General features: G+C 45.4%; 1 protein-coding gene across 1 annotated transcript; it reads right to left on the bottom strand.

The window, feature by feature from the left end:
* Positions 1–842: 842 nt before the first annotated feature.
* Positions 843–17,762, bottom strand: LOC306906682 (calcium-independent phospholipase A2-gamma-like; the record flags this gene model as incomplete). Its single annotated transcript, XM_079478281.1, has 12 exons — positions 843–1,105; positions 1,292–1,487; positions 1,598–1,792; positions 1,863–1,920; positions 2,000–2,171; positions 2,735–2,829; positions 2,908–3,065; positions 3,148–3,297; positions 3,402–4,578; positions 4,713–4,783; positions 6,550–6,738; positions 17,508–17,762. The coding sequence occupies 12 exons, from the start codon at positions 17,760–17,762 to the stop codon at positions 843–845; spliced, it is 2,979 nt and encodes a 992-aa protein (XP_079334407.1).
* Between the last annotated feature and the right edge of the window lie 901 nt (positions 17,763–18,663).

Genomic DNA, 18,663 nt, shown 5'->3' with positions numbered 1-18,663 from the left:
ACATTGTCTTCACAAAAAGTTCACACAAAGCAGCTGACTCACAACTCAAGTGAGATGACATTATAATGGTACACACACACATTGTTTAACTGACAATGACCTCATTACTGTTTTTACACGGAGTCATGGTGAAATAACAATCTTCTTTACGATACAGATCTATTAAAAATACTGTATTTAACTCATATGTGAGTTTTAAAAATATATTAAATTGTGCAAGTGCATATTTTTAGGGGATTTCATTGATGATTTTGTAAGAACGTCTCTGCTAGACACATATTTCTTTACAGAAATAAATTTACAACTGACTGCATAGCTTCTGTACTTCATCACTGTATTAAAAACAACACCCGATTCACCATGATTACCAAATGTTCTTCATAAACCTCTGAGAAATTAAAAACAGTACTAAATAAATTCATCTTTCTGTAACTATTAACATGCAGATCAGCGTTTACAATTAGCTGATTTACTACTTGTAAGGTGAACGTGCTCATTACAGCTGAACGAGTTAATGAATATTTAAATCATTAATAATAATAATAATATTTCCCAACCTTGATTTTACAAAAAAGCAACAATACTTTGTATTCAGATATTATCTTATACTTCCCATGCAGAATGGTACGATTTTGTCATCTGTACACACTGGTCAAGAAGCAGTTCCTGTTTCAGTTGTTTAGGCCTACACAAATGCTAAAACTGAATACAAACAACTAATAATTTACCACTGAATCAAAATGTTAAACGAACATCAACAAAATGGCTAAGTAAATAAAAAATAAAAAAAACTGAAACCAGAAGTGCTTGTTGCATCTTCAAAAGTGGCCTTCTTGTAACTCTCAGGCCCAGCGCTGCTGTAGCTCCCACGCTTTCTCACCGATCCAGTCCTGGGTTTTCCAGATGGCTGTACGCTCCGTCATCAGAACTTTGCATAAGCGCTCCAGTTTGGGTTGGTTCCGGTCCAAATAAAGCTGTGTGTCCTCCCTCATCTGCTGAAGGACTCCGGGTCTGCTTTCATCCAGTGTCACGTCCAAACTCAGCATTGGGTTAAAGCGGAAATACACGTTTGGCGATAAGAGGTCATCTAAAAGAGCATTTATACCTGAAATATGAACAATGTCAACACTTCAATATACACAATCAATGATTAAAAGAGAAAATTCACCTTAAATTAAATTCCTGTCATTGTTTTCTCATCAAAAGGTTCCCAACCTGTATACATTTATTTCACAGAGGTCTATCAAAGAATGAATTACCTAAAGCTTTCCAGTCAGCTTTCCTTGCTTACCTTCAGTATCAGTGGCACTGCAAATCAAGTTGCTGATTTTGGCCCTCAGACTTGTGGAGGTTGCAGGCCCTCTTCTGGCGTTGTCATAGCGACCAGTTCCTAGTGACAGCACACACTGGAAGGGCTGATTCGGCCACAGCAGTCGGCTTTCATGGACAGCCAGAGCACAGGGGTTATTGACGATAAGACCACCATCCTGAGTAGGGAAGATAAAAATGACCTCCATACAACCTATGAAACCACTTGTGGTCTGGGTGATGGAATTTGAATGGGTTCATTTGAGTAGCATTAATGTATTATTCTGACCTGGTGTATGTCTCCATGAAGAGGGAACTCTTGGAAATAGCCTGGAGCAGCAGATGAAGCCCGGACAGCCTGCCACAGCCTGTACCCTGATCCTCCAGCATAGCGACTCAATCTCCCCGGAACATGGTTATAGTTACGGAAGATAAATGCTTTTGGACTTTTTCCCCAGTTCACTACTGCACTTACAGCAGAGACCTGATCAAGAAGAGAACTGCAGTCAGAACCTCTAGAAAATGTTTAAATTCCAAAGGAATAACTGTTTTACCTTTGGGCTCAGTCCATCTCTGGCTGTTTTAATCAAAATCTCATCTCCCATTTTCTCCCTGTAATGAACATGTAGGAAAAGTTAAATGCAGTAATGCAGTTTATAATCTAGGGCTACTTCAAGAGTCTAAATCCAACCTCAAGATCATCTCCCATGTTTCTGTGTTGTAGTAAGAGTGCGTCCAGCCCATCTTTACAGTACCAATGAGTGGATTTTGTCTAAAAACATCTGACCCAAAACGATGATATATCTTTTCACAGTCATCCAAAGAGATGCGAACCAGACCCAACATGAATGCCAGAACAGCTCCTGGGCAACAAAAGCAAAAATGGGAAATGCATGATATACAGTCACAGAAGAAGAATTAAGAGCCCATTCCAAATTTTGGTCCTTCCAGTCCAGTGTCTGTTGAATTTTAACTAAATCAAACCTCAGGAGTGACATTAAGTCATCCAACAGCAATGTGAAAGACTGACAGCATGACAATACATGTGGAAACTGTGATAAAAATCGAGGTTAAAACTTTTCCTAAATACAGTACAACATTTAGCAAATATTACTGTTGAATTGCTTAAAAGTGAATCTGAACTTGTTTTCTTTGCAGTGAGGTCTGAAGAAAAATACAGAGCATATTTTTTTCTGTTATTTTGACCTGTTTCTCCAGTTTTCATTTTCTGCAAATAATTTTTACTGCAAAAAAAAATATTTTTATTTAAAATTTGGGAGAAAAATTATTCAGTTGACAAACAAAAACGAGAATCCCTAAACACAAATAGAACATTTCTTAAAAACTAAAATAGGCTAGATACATTTGATATTTTATGGCTAGCCAGTATTTAAATATACATAAACAGAAAATTAAGCGGTGCTACCTGTGCTAACTCCACAAATGTAGTCAAAAAGCTGATAAACTTGTTTCCCTGTTTGAGCCTCCAGTTGTTTTAACACCTGCAGTGGAACTAAACCTCTGTAATGTAGAAAACGGATGTAAGTAAAATCCATGTTAGCTTAAACACATTCCTGTCAGATTGTTTTGGATTTATACTTGGTGCCGCCTCCATCAATAGACAGCATCCTGATCCCACAACCTTTGACTGGATCTACATAGCCAATCAGAGCCAGAGTTTCTCTAATGGCTTCTTGAAGTTGCTCATTCATCCAAAAGATCCGCCGCCTCCTAAGAAGTTGCAGTGCTGCTTTTTCCTACGGGATATTTAATCAAAGTCATTTATCAAATAGAATTCATGCAGTAGAGCTGTACTTCTGGAGAAGGGGTGTGATGTACCTGCCAGACGACAGCTTTGCATGCTGGGTACTTGATGAGGTGAGCATTCAATTCTTCCACACAGGAAGTGATGGATGAGGGCACAATAGCATCCTGGAGGCTATTTAGAAGGACTTTAGCAATGTCTTCTGCTTTCCTTCTACCTAAAGCCTTGAACACAGTTTTACTTTTATAATCAACCATTTACTTAGAAGTGTAGAAATTGTACAAACTTTCTTTTTGAGTCATATGATAATATAAAACTCAGAACTTACTGTTTGATACAGCATGGTCTCTTGCATCTTGGATTCAGTTGTAGTCTGGTCACTAATGTTGTTGGAGCCCATTCCCAGATAACTGCCCACAAGACTTGGTATAGTTGACGGTTTCAACAGGCTCTCAAAAAAGGACACAGGTTTCTCCAGAGTCCCTGTGCGTTCGGGTAAACCTCGGTATAACTCTTCCTCCTCTGCTGCTGCAGATCCTTTGAAGTACCGGTTGATGTGGTTGGCCATGTATGTGTAATTTTCCCCGAAGCGTGTTGTGAGGCTGCTCATGTGAAACAAGCCTAAGGATTTGTCCTGAGGTGGTGACGTTGAGTCCTGGGCTCTTTCTAGAAGAGGTCTGTTCAAAAACACTGAAGATTTCAGCATCTGAGCTTCTGTTTGTGAAGCTTGAATTCGACTACGTGGTGAGTCCTGAACAGTATCTGCTACTTTTGCCCCAAAATATCGGTTGATGTGACGGGCAAAGTGAAGATATCCTTCCTCCCAGGAACTAGGTTCATTGTTATTATGAACCACTGCTGCCGCTGTTGTTGTTGGGATGCTTATGTTTTGTTGTGTTTTATTACCTATAATTTTTCTCTTCTGGTTTTTCGTTCTTCTGAACACATCGTCTGACGACACCTCCACATGTATTTGTTTTGTTGGATTTCGAGAGAATACAGAGTTAATGTGATTGGCCACATAGCTGTAACCCTCCCCGAATCTTGTCGCTAGGGGACTTTTATGGAAAAGCTGTGGTCTGGCGAAGCTCGAGGTCAAAGGTGATCCTTCAGGCAGATTTACGGATGCTTCTTGGTCAAGGACAGGTGACCCCAGGAAAGATGTGTTCTCTCCTAAGGTCCTCCCTCTGAGAGCTCGTCTCTGTGCTCTTGTGAAGGGTTCTTCACTCACAAACACTTCCTTGCTGGTATCTTGAGCAGAAACCTCTTTTTGTTTGAAGTACAAGTTAATGTGCCCGGAGAGACGAATAAAAGATTGTCCTAATCTTAACCTCAATAAGTGCAGACGAAGAGACGTCCTGTTGTGCTGGAGAACTCCAATAGGAGCCTCTGCTTTGAACGCGTCTCTTCTGGAGGTCGAGTAAAATCGAAATATCTGAAGCTCCACTTTTTTCTCACATTTTATATTTTTGCAGACTCTTCCAGTAATGCTGAAATTCTTAGATCTATAAGATTTTAAAAGGTTTCCCTTTGAGGATTGAGGTGATAAGTGGATGCTCAGGAAAGATTGAGGTCTCATGTTAAATGGACTTCTGTCAAGGTGAGGCAAATGTCTAATGTTTGTGAGTAGGTGTTTCACCTTGCACAACAACTGAAGCCGCCTTGACCACAGGTGAGCGAGCAGGGTTTTATCAGGGTACCATCCCATAGCTGAAGAACAGATGGCTTTTCAGAAATTAAAGCCACTATACATGATGATCTGGACAAGGCCTGAATGGGATTTGGCAGAATCACTCACGGAATATCTAAATAGAAAATAAACTAATTATAAATTTTCTTTCACTAAGAATGTTAAATCGTGAAGTTATTATAATTCAGTATCTCATTTTTGATAAAGTAAAAGGGAAAAAAAACATTTCTTTTTCAAGACTACTCATGATTTGTGCTTCTATGCCACCTCCTGGTCAACCCTTGAAATTCAGATAACACTCAATGTCACTATCATTATATTTTACTCACTTTAAATAAGCATTCATTTCTTAACTAAATAAATTGCACTAAATAATTTAAATAAGCACGTAAAGAGATGCTTATTGCCGCTTACTAACCCTAAAGGATCAACAAGCAAGCCAGAAAAATAGCTTGTTTAGTACTTCCATGAACCCCCCAGTCCATATTTATAGATGTCTGTCAAGTCACGTGACAGAGAAGTGTCAGCTCTTTGCTTCGCACACAGTTCTAAAACATGTCCATCATTTCAATGTGCTTAGTGACGTGGAAACAGGATTCTCTTTGTAAGTTTAAACCCTAACCAATAAACCCAAGGGTCTTCACTTTTGTAATATGTTCAATGTGTAAAAATGATTATTAACTTAAATAACAGTCGCATAGTAAAAAAGCATTATCTTAAGAAGAAACACACGCTTAACCACTGCAACAATGAACACTTAACCTTGAAGGTGACTTGAAAGTTCTTGGAGCGTGAGAGAATAAACAAAAAAATGTGTCTTACCTTCTCATGAACTTGCCTTGAAAAAATGAATTAATGCTCACTTTTCTTTCAAAACACGTATAGTGCTTGCTTGTGTCTTGTGCATCACTTCCAGTGGTGTTTACTTTACATGTGTGTTACTGTTGTGGTTAGAAATATAATCCCGCCCTTCTCTCAAGTTAAATCCCATTGGTCAGTTTAGTTGGACAATTCATGGCCATTCCTCATTCAAGCACAATCTGTCCTCCTGCAGTCCATGCCTGTCAGGAGGAATCTAAATTTAGAAAATGTACCTTTAGAGGTCTTATAAGTGTCAGCGGTCCCATAAATACAGGGACATTGTTTATAATACATTAGTTACAGGGATCATTACTCTGGGGTACATGTGCAGGAGATTTTGACTTTAAAAAATATGTACAGAAAAGTCTTTATTACTCATCTTCGCCCATGTGAAATATGCAATGCATCATTCTTTAAATGTTATTTAAGCATGTTGACATTGTTTTAAACATGCTTAATATGGTTATACAAGAAAACTGCCCACAAATCACAATGCTCAAACTTTTCCTTCCAAGTTCTGAAACAAAAAAGATTTCCTTGACAGATTCAAATTCAGATTTAAAGTCCTTTAAATATCAAATGCTAAACAATCCAAGGTAAACAAAAACAATGTCACTCGCAACGCCCTGAGTCTTATTCCGATTATTTAACACAGCGTCCCGTTGTGCAATTTTCTCTGCCAGTCCACTTGAGTCTATTTCTTGCAAATAGTCCGTAGGCTCGGTCCATTAAAGGTCTGATGATGGGGAAAGAGATCAGTCTGCCAAGCCAACCCAGGCCCACTGCACTGTACATCAATGAGAAAGCTGGTACACCTCGGTGGATCTGCCATTAGAAGAACAGCACCAATTTGATCCGATATTGTAAAAAGTTTAAATAGATTTAAACGGAAATTTTTCGTACTGCACATAAAAGTGTCACTCGCCTTGTTATTCTCGTCAATCACCGTCATTTCCGCCATTGCCGTCTCATAACTGACTCCTTCAAATCTGCTCTCATCGTACTCTGTCAGTGAGATGTCCACAAAGTCGACTTTATCTGTTCTGTTTCTCTGAAGAAACCGAAGAAAGCTGATTTCTTTCACGCATATTGGGCATTCTCCATCGTACAGTACCTACAAAAGTTAAACATAACATGCTAAACACAGAGTTCAGTGAGTAGACGGATATAAGAGAGAGACATTGGGCTCTTACCCGTACTGCTTTACTGGAGCTTTCTTCTCCCTGAAGAGTGCACAATAGCCTCTGTGAACTAAAAACACTCGCTCTGAAACCGATATAACGTAAAGTTCCAACAAAAGCTGTCCGGACGCTCATCTTCTTTCTAAAACCTCAACTCTGTTATGAACCGACGGCTGTCACCTCGCTCGCTGAGGTCAAGCTTACACAACAACACGTTTCACGTTAGGTAATGTGATTTTTTTCGGATCATATGTAAATGTGTGTACTAGAGATAATCTATGTATAATGAAATTAAGATGATTATTGTAGAAATTGATCACCAGTATTATTTGGAATTAATAGGCTTGTTTGAGATGAGCAAAATGCCGATCACCGGTGATCACCGCGAGCTGCATGCCGGTTAGAAAATATGGAAGGCCATTTAGGCAGAAATGTCTTTAGACGTAACGTGCACAGACGCTATAACGCTATGGAAGGCCATTTAGGCAAGAATTTCTTTAGACGTAACGTGTACAGACGCTATAACGCTATGGAAGGCCATTTAGTATGGCGTTCCAAAGGGTCCAAAAAAATTACTAACCAGCACACACACGTCTCACTGAACGTCGCGTAAATCACGTGTAGCAGTGAAGCGTCCAATTAGGCGTCACGTGTCATTCACGTGTAGCAGTGAAGTCATTTGTTTTCATTTTTGCTAACACGTATTGTAACACGCTGCTATACATGGCTTAATGCAGTGTGTTAAGCGTCTAATTTGTTAACTTTCACTTCACTCATTCCTCTCAATGAACGTGACGTCTGCGTCTGTCCTAGAAACTAACAACCTGCCTATCTGGAGGACTGTGGTGGTCTTGCAGTTAAACATAATTTTGTTTCCCATCAAATGTGATCTCCTCCCAAACGTTCACAAATGGCAACTATGCAAAAAAAATTATTACGCAAATATGAACACTTTGAAAATAGTAATTATAGTAATTACTGTCACTTTGAATGTTTAAATTACAATACATACTTAACTGTATTCAATGATTGTTACTTACAGGCATCAATCAAGATTCTTATTTTGGTGACTAAGAGACGCCTAGTGGTGAAAAGTACATGCTGTATATTTAATTCCATTAATGCTATTTCTTCCTGCTATATAATGCTATTTCTTCCAAAAGGACAGGATAATTTGCATAAATATATTTACCACGTTGACCAATCTCACATGTACGGAGACCGGGAGGGGACATGCTCGTTTCACTAAGTTTTGTCGTGGCCACGAAATATTACCCCTTGGAAATGTGATAATATGTTGTGAGCAAGAATAAGCAAGGTAAATGTGAGATCAGTCAAATGATTACAACATACTCAAACTTTAATTTACTATTCCAAAAAGAAAGAATACGCTTACTTTCAGTCAATAACTGTTTAAAGGTATTGTCAATATAAAAACATAAAATTGGTTGTAGCCTATGTTCAGGCAGACGCAGACGTCACGTTCAGTGAGATGTGTGTGCGCTGGTTAGTCATATTTTTGGACCGAATGGGACGCCTTAATTTTTCAAATGATTAAATTAAACAAATGTGGACTAAATATCTTACATTTCCAATTCCACCTAAGGTAAAGGAAGTCAATTTTAAAATCATTCATGGTATCTATCCTTCTAGAGAATATTTAAGATGTTGATTTGGTACTTCAGTAGACTGTAACAGTTGCAGTCTGCTTAAACATGCATTTTGGGAGGATTTGCATTACTGGTTATTTCCTTAATTTGACAATCTTACCAGAGAAACATGTTTGGTTTGTTTTTAGGTGATAAAACACATGATTTAGCAGTTAACTCAATTCTTATTCTTGGAAAAGTCTTTGTATTAAAAAGTTAATTTCTGATGACAATTCCCAATTGTTATATGTCTGCATTTCTGAAGTTTATGAAGGAGAAAATGCTATTTGTTTGTGTAATATAGTGGAGGATTTGGAACTTGTGGAAAATCCCTAGTGTGTGTTAATTCATATTATTTTTATTAAATTTTTTTCTCTGGTATTGTGTAATGGCAGTTTCCTCAAGTTGGAATCGACTCGTCGACTGCTTTTCAACTCCGTAATTTTTAATGTTGTCATTGACTGATTTGCGCTCCACAAAATGCATCCATCGATCTGCTCAACATGGCTATGTAGTCTTAACAAAGGTCAGCTCAAGTGAATCGATGTGTTTGTTTAAGAGAAATATTCATATTGACAACGCTATTAACGTTGATGTCTAGCTTCCGTCATCTCTCGAATGCGCATGAACCAGAGGCTTGTTGGTCTTTTTGTTGCTTTGCAGCTTGAAATGAAGATGGACACCGTTTCTATTTTATCCAGCTGTATTAACTCAGTGCAACTTATAACATCAAGCAAAATATGTAACACCAACATGTCATTAAAAACATTTAGCAAATAAAAAAACTAAATCACTGAGTTGACTTGTAAACTCAAAGAGGAGTAGCTCATCATCTTACTAAAGGCACATAACGCCATTTGACTTTCAACTGCGGTCATTTTGATTAGGTGAGCATGAAAATAACCTTTCCTAGAGCATTTCAGTCCTTTGTAGTGCAACTGAAGCAAACAAACAACTAGGGGTGGCAAGTTGTGGATAGTTACAAGTCAGGAGATGGATAAAAACATATTTCCAAGGCTTTATCAATGCCTAGAAGCACAGTGAAGTCTATTATCAAGAAGTGGAAGGTGTTTGGAACAAAGGATCAGGGGTCTCATTTATAACCGTTGCGTATGCACAAAAACTGCACTGAAACAGGCGTACGCCACTTTGCATGCATAAATTGTGATTTATAAAAACAAACTTGACGGGAATATTTGCGTACCTGCACGCAAACTGTGACCCATGCGTACAAACATTTTGGGGACGGAGCAGTTTTGGCGACAACCGATGGTGAGCTGAGGGATTGACGGTAGATTAATAGCCATTTGCCTCAAGTGTAGATGGCGTTGCCTTGATGTTTCGGGTGGTAGACTTTTATATCAACCAAAAAAAGTCTGCCAGATCATCATGGCATGCGCCATTCTACACAACATGGCACAGAGGAATGGTGTTGCTCTCCCCCCTGACCTCCCTTACCTCCAGCATGAGGAGCCTGACCCACACCCCCCTCCCCAACATGAACGGCATCATCAGGGAGCAAGGATCCGCGAGGAAATAATGCAGCATTTTTGAAGGAACAACACAAAGGTTCATTTTTAAACAAGATCTTTTAATGTAGACGCAATGTCGCCCAAAACAACCCTTATTTGTTTTAGCTCATCTGCTATAGCCGTAATTGCGTCAATAGTGTCCCTCTGTGTCTGAAGGACAGCCTCCGTTAACACCCGGCCACTTCCAACCGTGCCATGGGGTATGGACGCGCTCCTGCTGGGGACATCCGAGTCCGGACACTCCATCGTTGCTGCAGACTCAGCGCTGGGAGTCTCCTCGCCACCCTGTGCTCCAATATCCTCTGGAAAAACAATACCACATTTACCTATTGTGCTATATTTTATTTAATTGTGCTAATGCAATAAAATGATTTACCCGTTTCCACCATGTCTGTGTCTCCCTCCGTGTCAGGCAAAATACCGCACACACTGGTTTCTCCAATTATAGAAGCCAGCCGGGTCTCCAAGGGGGACAGATCGGACGTCCCAGGACCCCCACCAGTCCCAGACACACTCTGTCGGTGACTGGCGAGCCTTTTTTTTGCCCCCACTTTTAAGTCCGACCACTTCTTTTTTATTTCGGGAACCGTCCGGTTAGCTGAACCAACTGAATTTACAGCTGCAGTCACATGCTGCCATTCCACACTTTTTTTTGTTCGTGACGCCAATACTATGGCTACCAAACAAAATAAATTTCCTTTCCTCCACCTCAGTCACAAGAACCTCTATTTCTGTGTCTGTGAAATTTCTCTTTTTCCCCTTAGTTTCCATTGCTGCTATTATCACGGATACAGAACCTTTTGCTCATTAAGATGCACGGCCATTCATGAGGTGATTTGCATGGGCTATATATGGTTGAAAAGGGGCGGGTTAAGGGCGGGATGTTGATTTTTTTCACGTGCGCAAATTATCAGGTAGATTGTGATTTATAAATGGAAAATTGCGTGCAGGTGTGCGTGCGCACGGTTTTATAAGTCTCAATTTTTGTTTGCGTACGCCATTTTTGGCTTTCGGGCGCACGTACACTTTTAGTAAGGATCCTACGCACAGTTTTATAAATGAGACCCCAGGACTTCACTCCAAACTGGATAAAAGAGCTAGGAGGAAACTGGTTGAGAAGCCCACGTCAAAACTGAAGCAGTTGCAATAATTTATGACAAGGAGTGGTCATTTGTGCATGTGACAACTTCACAAATTCTCCACAAATCTGGCTTGTATGGGAGGGTTTCAAGAAAAAAGCCTCTCCTCAAGAAAGGCCACATGCGTGACTGAGCTTTGCCAAAACGCACCTTGAAGATTTGGAGGCCAAACACGTGTTTTGGTTGGATTATACAAACATTTTATTATTTGGCCTCAACATTAAACAATATGTTCCAAAAAACACCATTCCTACCGGAAACCATGCAGGTGGTTATGTCCTGTTATGGGGGTGTTTCTCTGCATCAGGGACTGAAGCCCTTGTCAATATAAAAGGTCAAATGGATGGTGCAATATACCATCAAATTCTTGAGGGAAATTCGACTGCCCGTCAGAAAGTTGACAATGACACAAAGCAGCAAAACTGACCACAAAGTGGTTAAAGGAGAAACAAGTGAATGTCCTGGCCTAGTCGAAGCCCAGACTTGAACACCATTGTAAATGTGTGGAATGACTTGAAGACCGCAGTCCACAAAAGGTCACCATCAAATTTAACTGAACTTGTGCAGTTCTGCAAAGAAGAGTGGGCAAATATTGCAAAGTCTAGATGTGCAAAGTTAGTAGAGACATATCCCAACAGACTAAAGGATGTAATTAAAGCAAAAGGTGGTTCAACAAAATACTGACACAAGGGGTCCTTTTTCCAACTCAGTGATTCTTGTTTTAAATTTTTCTGACATGTTGGTGTTATATCTTTTTCTTGGATGTTATAAGTTGCACTGAGTAAATACAGCTGGATAAAACTAAAACTGTCCATCTTAATTTCAAGCTGAAAAGCAAGAAAAATAAGCTTATTTTGAAGGGGGGTGATTTCTTTCAATATCCACTGTAAATCTTTGGCTACACAGAGATTTGTCTCTCAATGGCAGAACTTTGCCTAAAGCAGAAGGTCTTTCACATTTCTCTTACTCTGCTACGTCACTCTATGTTGATGCTCAGACTACCAAAACAATTGACCGATCTTTTTTCACGAGTTTGCCCTCGCTAATAAACAGCTCCTTGTTGGGATAGATGGTAAAGCATGGGAATGAAGGTTATGCGTATTTGGCGTGTTGTGCAGGGAGTGGGCTCCGAGCCCGCCGGATCTATCCGAACCCGGAGCACTCTACCCTGCTCAGAGCAAGTGCTCCGGGCTCGGAACCGGCTCGAGCCCAGAACACACCCCCCCGGGGGTCCTGCGGGACTTTAGAAAAATGAGAGGAGCTGGGGTGGAGGAGGGATGCTTATCTGACAAGATGCAACAGGTAAGATTGTTTGTCTATTTATGATAGAGCTTGCAGGAGCTGATAGGGTAGATACGGTGATTGCTGATGGTGAACCAGCCTAGATCATTAAGTAGAGATTACGTGCTCGGCTGATAGGTGATTGCTGATGGTGAACCAGCCTAGATAATTAAGTAGAGATAGCGTGCTCGGCTGATAGGTGATTACTGCTGATGGAACATCGGGCTGATTTATATGCTTAGGTTCCTCCCGAACTTTGTTAATAAAACATCATTTCACGAGTTCGCCCTCGCTAATAAACAGCTCCTTGTTGGGATAGATGGTAAAGCATGGGAATGAAGGTTATGCGTATTTGGCGTGTTGTGCAGGGAGTGGGCTCCGAGCCCGCCGGATCTATCCGAACCCGGAGCACTCTACCCTGCTCAGAGCAAGTGCTCCGGGCTCGGAACCGGCTCGAGCCCAGAACACACCCCCCAAATGCAAATAAAGCTGGACAACCGCCGAAGTACGCATACACCCCCCCAAATGCCATGCTGTGCGTTACGGAGGTACAACCTGAATTTTAATAAACGAAAGGATGAGGGCCTGTTAGGGCTATCGCTGCTGCGATACTGACCTCATTGCTAGTAGTGTCTGCTGCTACAGAGCACTTGTTGGAAGCTCGGGCCCCTGCGGGGGCAGTTGCTGCTGTGATACTAACCTCATTGCTAGTAGTGTCTGCTGCTACAGAGCACTTGTTGGAAGCTCGGGCCCCTGCGGGGGCAGATGCTGCTGTGATACTTACCTCATTGCTAGTAGTGTCTGCTGCTACAGAGCACTTGTTGGAAGCTCGGGGCCCCTGCGGGGGCGGTCGACCCTTGTGCGACCAATGCGCTTGCGTGACCAATGCACGAGTGTGACCCTTGTGCGACCAATGCGCGTTTCGTGACCAATGCACGAGTGTGACCCTTGTGCGACCAATGCCCATTGCGTGACCAATGCACGAGTGTGACCCTTGTGCTACCAATGCCCGTTGCGTGACCAATGCACGAGTGTGACCCTTGTGCGACCAATGCGCGTTTCGTGACCAATGCACGAGTGTGACCCTTGTGCGACCAATGCGCGTTTCGTGACCAATGCACGAGTGTGAACCTTGTGCGACCAATGCGCGTTGCGTGACCAATGCACGAGTGTGACCCTTGTGCGACCAATGCACGTTTCGTGACCAATGCACGAGTGTGACCCTTGTGCGACCAATGCGCGTTGCGTGACCAATGCACGAGTGTGACCCTTGTGCGACCAATGCGCGTTGCGTGACCAATGCACGAGTGTGACCCTTGTGCGACCAATGCGCGTTTCGTGACCAATGCACGAGTGTGACCCTTGTGCGACCAATGCGCGTTGCGTGACCAATGCACGAGTGTGACCCTTGTGCGACCAATGCGCGTTGCGTGACCAATGCACGCTGGTGGTGCCTGCTGCTACAGAACACTTGTTGGAAGCTCGGGCCCCTGCGGGGGCGGTCGCTGCTGCGATACTGGCTTCATTGCTGGTGGTGCCTGCTGCTACAGAGCACTTGTTGGAAGCTCGGGCCCCTGCGGGGGCGGTCGCTGCTGCGATACTGGCTTCATTGCTGGTGGTGCCTGCTGCTACAGAACACTTGTTGGAAGCTCGGGCCCCTGCGGGGGCGGTCGCTGCTGCGATACTGGCTTCATTGCTGGTGGTGCCTGCTGCTACAGAGCACTTGTTGGAAGCTCGGGCCCCTGCGGGGGCGGTCGCTGCTGCGATACTGGCTTCATTGATGGTGGTGCCTGCTGCTACAGAGCACTTGTTGGAAGCTCGGGCCCCTGCGGGGGCGGTCGCTGCTGCGATACTGGCTTCATTGCTGGTGGTGCCTGCTGCTACAGACCACTTGTTGGAAGCTCGGGCCCCTGCGGGGGCGGTCGCTGCTGCGATACTGGCTTCATTGCTGGTGGTGCCTGCTGCTGCAGAGCACTTGTTGGAAGCTCGGGCCCCTGCGGGGGCGGTCGCTGCTGCGATACTGGCTTCATTGCTGGTGGTGCCTGCTGCTACAGAACACTTGTTGGAAGCTCGGGCCCCTGCGGGGGCGGTCGCTGCTGCGATACTGGCTTCATTGCTGGTGGTTCCTGCTGCTACAGACCACTTGTTGGAAGCTCGGGCCCCTGCGGGGGCGGTCGCTGCTGCGATACTGGCTTCATTGCTGGTGGTGCCTGCTGCTACAGAGCACTTGTTGGAAGCTCGGGCCCCTGCGGGGGCGGTCGCTGCTGCGATACTGGCTTCATTGCTGGTGGTGCCTGCTGCTACAGAACACTTGTTGGAAGCTCGGGCCCCTGCGGGGGCGGTCGCTGCTGCGATACTGGATTCATTGCTGGTGGTGCCTGCTGCTACAGAGCACTTGTTGGAAGCTCGGGCCCCTGCGGGGGCGGTCGCTGCTGCGATACTGGCTTCATTGATGGTGGTGCCTGCTGCTACAGAGCACTTGTTGGAAGCTCGGGCCTCTGCGGGGGCGGTCGCTGCTGCGATACTGGCTTCATTGCTGGTGGTGCCTGCTGCTACAGAACACTTGTTGGAAGCTCGGGCCCCTGCGGGGGCGGTCGCTGCTGCGATACTGGCTTCATTGCTGGTGGTTCCTGCTGCTACAGACCACTTGTTGGAAGCTCGGGCCCCTGCGGGGGCGGTCGCTGCTGCGATACTGGCTTCATTGCTGGTGGTTCCTGCTGCTACAGACCACTTGTTGGAAGCTCGGGCCCCTGCGGGGGCGGTCGCTGCTGCGATACTGGCTTCATTGCTGGTGGTGCCTACTGCTACGGAGCACTTGTTGGAGGCTAGGACCCCTGCGGGGCCGGTTGGGCGAGTGGTGCAGTCTTCGAGACTTTGAGAACAACGTCGTGAGATGGAAGCGCTGGCTGCCTTGTTAACAAACTGTATTGTGGTGCCGCCTTCAGCAAAGAAGACTGGCTCAGCCGAGCCCCAGATGTGAGAACCATCTCCTCCGAAGGTGTTCCCGGGTGTCAAAGCTGGACAACTGGTAACTTGTTAATGCGACGCCTGCTTGAGTCGATTGGTCCGAAGGTGATGCGATCTTCAAGGAATCATGAGTCAAAGTGGCTGAGGTTTGAACTAACATCCGAGACTATCAGATGATACGGGCAAGGAGTGTTTGCTGGGCTTCCCTGAGGAGCGACAAGTCTGTCCGGATGTAGCTTCTAAAAGCCTCTGATGACCAACGGCCTAGGGCTTGGATCTGCGGCTGGGATAGGCCCTTTTGGGCGGCTGTGGTAGCTGCGCCTATGCGGAAGGAGTGACCGGAAAAGTTGTCTGCTGGGATGCCAGATTGGAGCAGGACGGCTTTGAGGTGCTTCTGAAACCAGAAGCGTGAGGCCGGGCGATTAGAGTCGTCGACGAAGAGGGGATCCGATAAGGCCGCTGACCGGGGTTGTCTGTAGCGAAGGTAGGCTAGGAGGGTTCGATATGGCTGAATCGGTGAATTGATGTTGAACACGTAGACGAAATGACCTCTCCTGGTCTGGTCAGTCTTACTTTGCTTAATCGAGTAAGAAATCGTCTCCGAATCCAGCACCTGGAGGTCATTCATGGTGGGGTGAACTGAAGGGTCGAATTTGGATGTGGTGGTGATCTCTGAGCATCGTAGAAAGCCGAAGAACGCCAATGTGAACATGGCGTCAAGTGTGCGGGCAACATGTGTGGAGTGATATCCCTTGCGGAGGGTGGAGATGCATTTGGTGAGAATCTCCAAGGTAATGGGCCTCCTAGCGTCCTGACGGGCGGGTTGGGATCTTCGTATGCCTTGGATAACCATTGATGTTTGGGAGCTTGCTATGGCCGGTGACGGGGAGTTGAAAATCAATTTATGGAAGAACTGGAGTCCGCTGAGGTAACCTCTGATGGAGCTGGCCTGAAGGTTTTTTGCGGTGTTGAGAAATGAGATGTATGAGGTAATTGTGAGGAGAGAAAATTCTGGGAAGGGAATGCTGAAAGCCTGGTGAAATGATCTGAAGCTTCTCCACGCCGTGAGGTATGATTGCAGGGTCCTGGGGGAAACTGCCTTAGTTATGGAATTGAGAGAGGCATCGAGAAGCGTTTGCAGTGGGTGATTCACTGGAAGATCAACTCCGGATAAGGTTGTACAGGAATAGGCCTGGGGTCCGCTTCGAGCGCCAGCAGCCTGGACTTCTGCCAAAATCTGCGCTCTGATGTTGCTGGAGACTGGTGGAGGTTCCATCACATGCACGTGTGGAGGCGCTGGCATCGCAGCGGCTGTGGCCAATGAAAACGTGGGGCGTGCCTGTTGAAGAGAGAGAATGGCAGTCGTTTGCGCGTTGTGCGGCGACAAGCTCGTGCTAGCGTTGGCAGCGGCGCCGGAGATATGAGGCCCAGGGACTGAGGCCTGTGACTCTAACGGAGGCAGCCTCACCCCAGAAATCAATTCCGGCGCCACGGGCCAAGATCCAGGGGCGGGAAAAGCGAATCTAGTGGCGGCCGCTTGTGCGTCTAACAGAGATAGGCTCGGGGTAGCGGTGGTAGCGGTGTCAAGGAATTGTGGTACGGAGACCAGCGCTTGTGTCCCCAGCGGAGGCAGCCTCGCACTGGGGAGCCAAGAGCCCGGGGCGGGCAAGGCGAATCTAATGGCGTCCGCTTGTGCATCTAACGGAGACATGCTCGCGCTAGCGGCGGAAGCGAAGAACTGCGGTCCGGAGACCAGAGCTTGTGTCCCCAGCGGAGGCAGCCTCGCACTGGGGAGCCAAGAGCCCGGGGCGGGCAAGGCGAATCTAATGGCGTCCGCTTGTGCATCTAACGGAGACATGCTCGCGCTAGCGGCGGAAGCGAAGAACTGCGGTCCGGAGACCAGCGCTTGTGTCCCCAGCGGAGGCAGGCTCGCACTGGGGAGCCAAGAGCCCGGGGCGGGCAAGGCGAATCTAATGTCGGGCGTTTGTATGTGTAACGGAGACAAGCTTGCGCTAGCGACGGCGCCAAAGAATAGTGGTCCAGAGACCAGCGGTTGTATTCCCACCGGAGGCAGCCTCACGCCTGAGACGAATGGGTGAGCCAGGGCTCCTGAGAGTTGCCGGCCAGCCTGTACGGGGCGGTCATCTACAGTCGCTGTGCTGTCCCACGCGTTGAGCTGATATGCCGCGGGCTGCCGGAGGTGCTCGATCGGGATATCCGTGGCTTCTAGCATGACCTGAACGCTTCCAAGACTTGCCGAAGGCTTGCTGCGTCGGCTCGAGTGAGGGAGGCCTAGCCGAGCCGCGGAGGTAGATTGCCCGTGCCTGGAATAGACGGGACCCCGAGCCGAGCCTGGCTCGTTATTGACAGCCGATCGTGCCAACCTCATCGAGGGGACGTCAGCCTGGGACGACACGTAAAGGGTGTAGAGCTCTAGTTTCGACATCCGCCTGCTGAATGGGACGTCCGCGTTGGCAAGGGCCAGACGAAGGCTCTGGATCGTCCACTTGCTGCATGCAGATATCTTGGGGAGCGCAGAGGCGTATGATGAGGCCGGTGAATGAGGTGGAGATCGTGCCGGTGGGAGCGATGACGAACCCTTCCTCTTAGATGCACGCCGCTCAGAGTGGCGGGGATGGCGGCCCCGCGGCGAAGCTTGGAAATAGTCCGTATAATCCGACCCTGAGCTGGAAAGCTGGGGGTGCGCATGATGGCACCGAAGGATCTGGAACGTTTGCTACTTTAGAGACCACGGGAGACTCTGACATAGTGGCGAAACTTGACGATGCTTATCTGACAAGATGCAACAGGTAAGATTGTTTGTCTATTTATGATAGAGCTTGCAGGAGCTGATAGGGTAGATACGGTGATTGCTGATGGTGAACCAGCCTAGATCATTAAGTAGAGATTACGTGCTCGGCTGATAGGTGATTGCTGATGGTGAACCAGCCTAGATAATTAAGTAGAGATAGCGTGCTCGGCTGATAGGTGATTACTGCTGATGGAACATCGGGCTGATTTATATGCTTAGGTTCCTCCCGAACTTTGTTAATAAAACATCATTAAATTTTTTATGGAAAAATAAGATCCATTACATTAGAAGGTCTGTAGTTGTGAACTCCTGTGAAAGAGGTCTTCATTTTATCAGCTTTACTGCTCTAAATTATACATTTAAAATTAATTGGATTAAACGTCACTTAAAGTCGTCAACCACTTCATACCGAATTTAGTTTTTTATAAATGAGGTGTTTAACATTGTTTGCTCTTGTGTAATTATAATCCTGAGAAAA

This window comes from Barbatula barbatula (genome assembly GCF_947034865.1).
Source record: "Barbatula barbatula genome assembly, chromosome: 17".
In the NCBI taxonomy this organism is placed as follows: Eukaryota; Metazoa; Chordata; class Actinopteri; order Cypriniformes; family Nemacheilidae; genus Barbatula; species Barbatula barbatula.
Note: the sequence above shows the minus strand (reverse complement) of the source record. Positions and strands in the feature narration are given on the sequence as shown.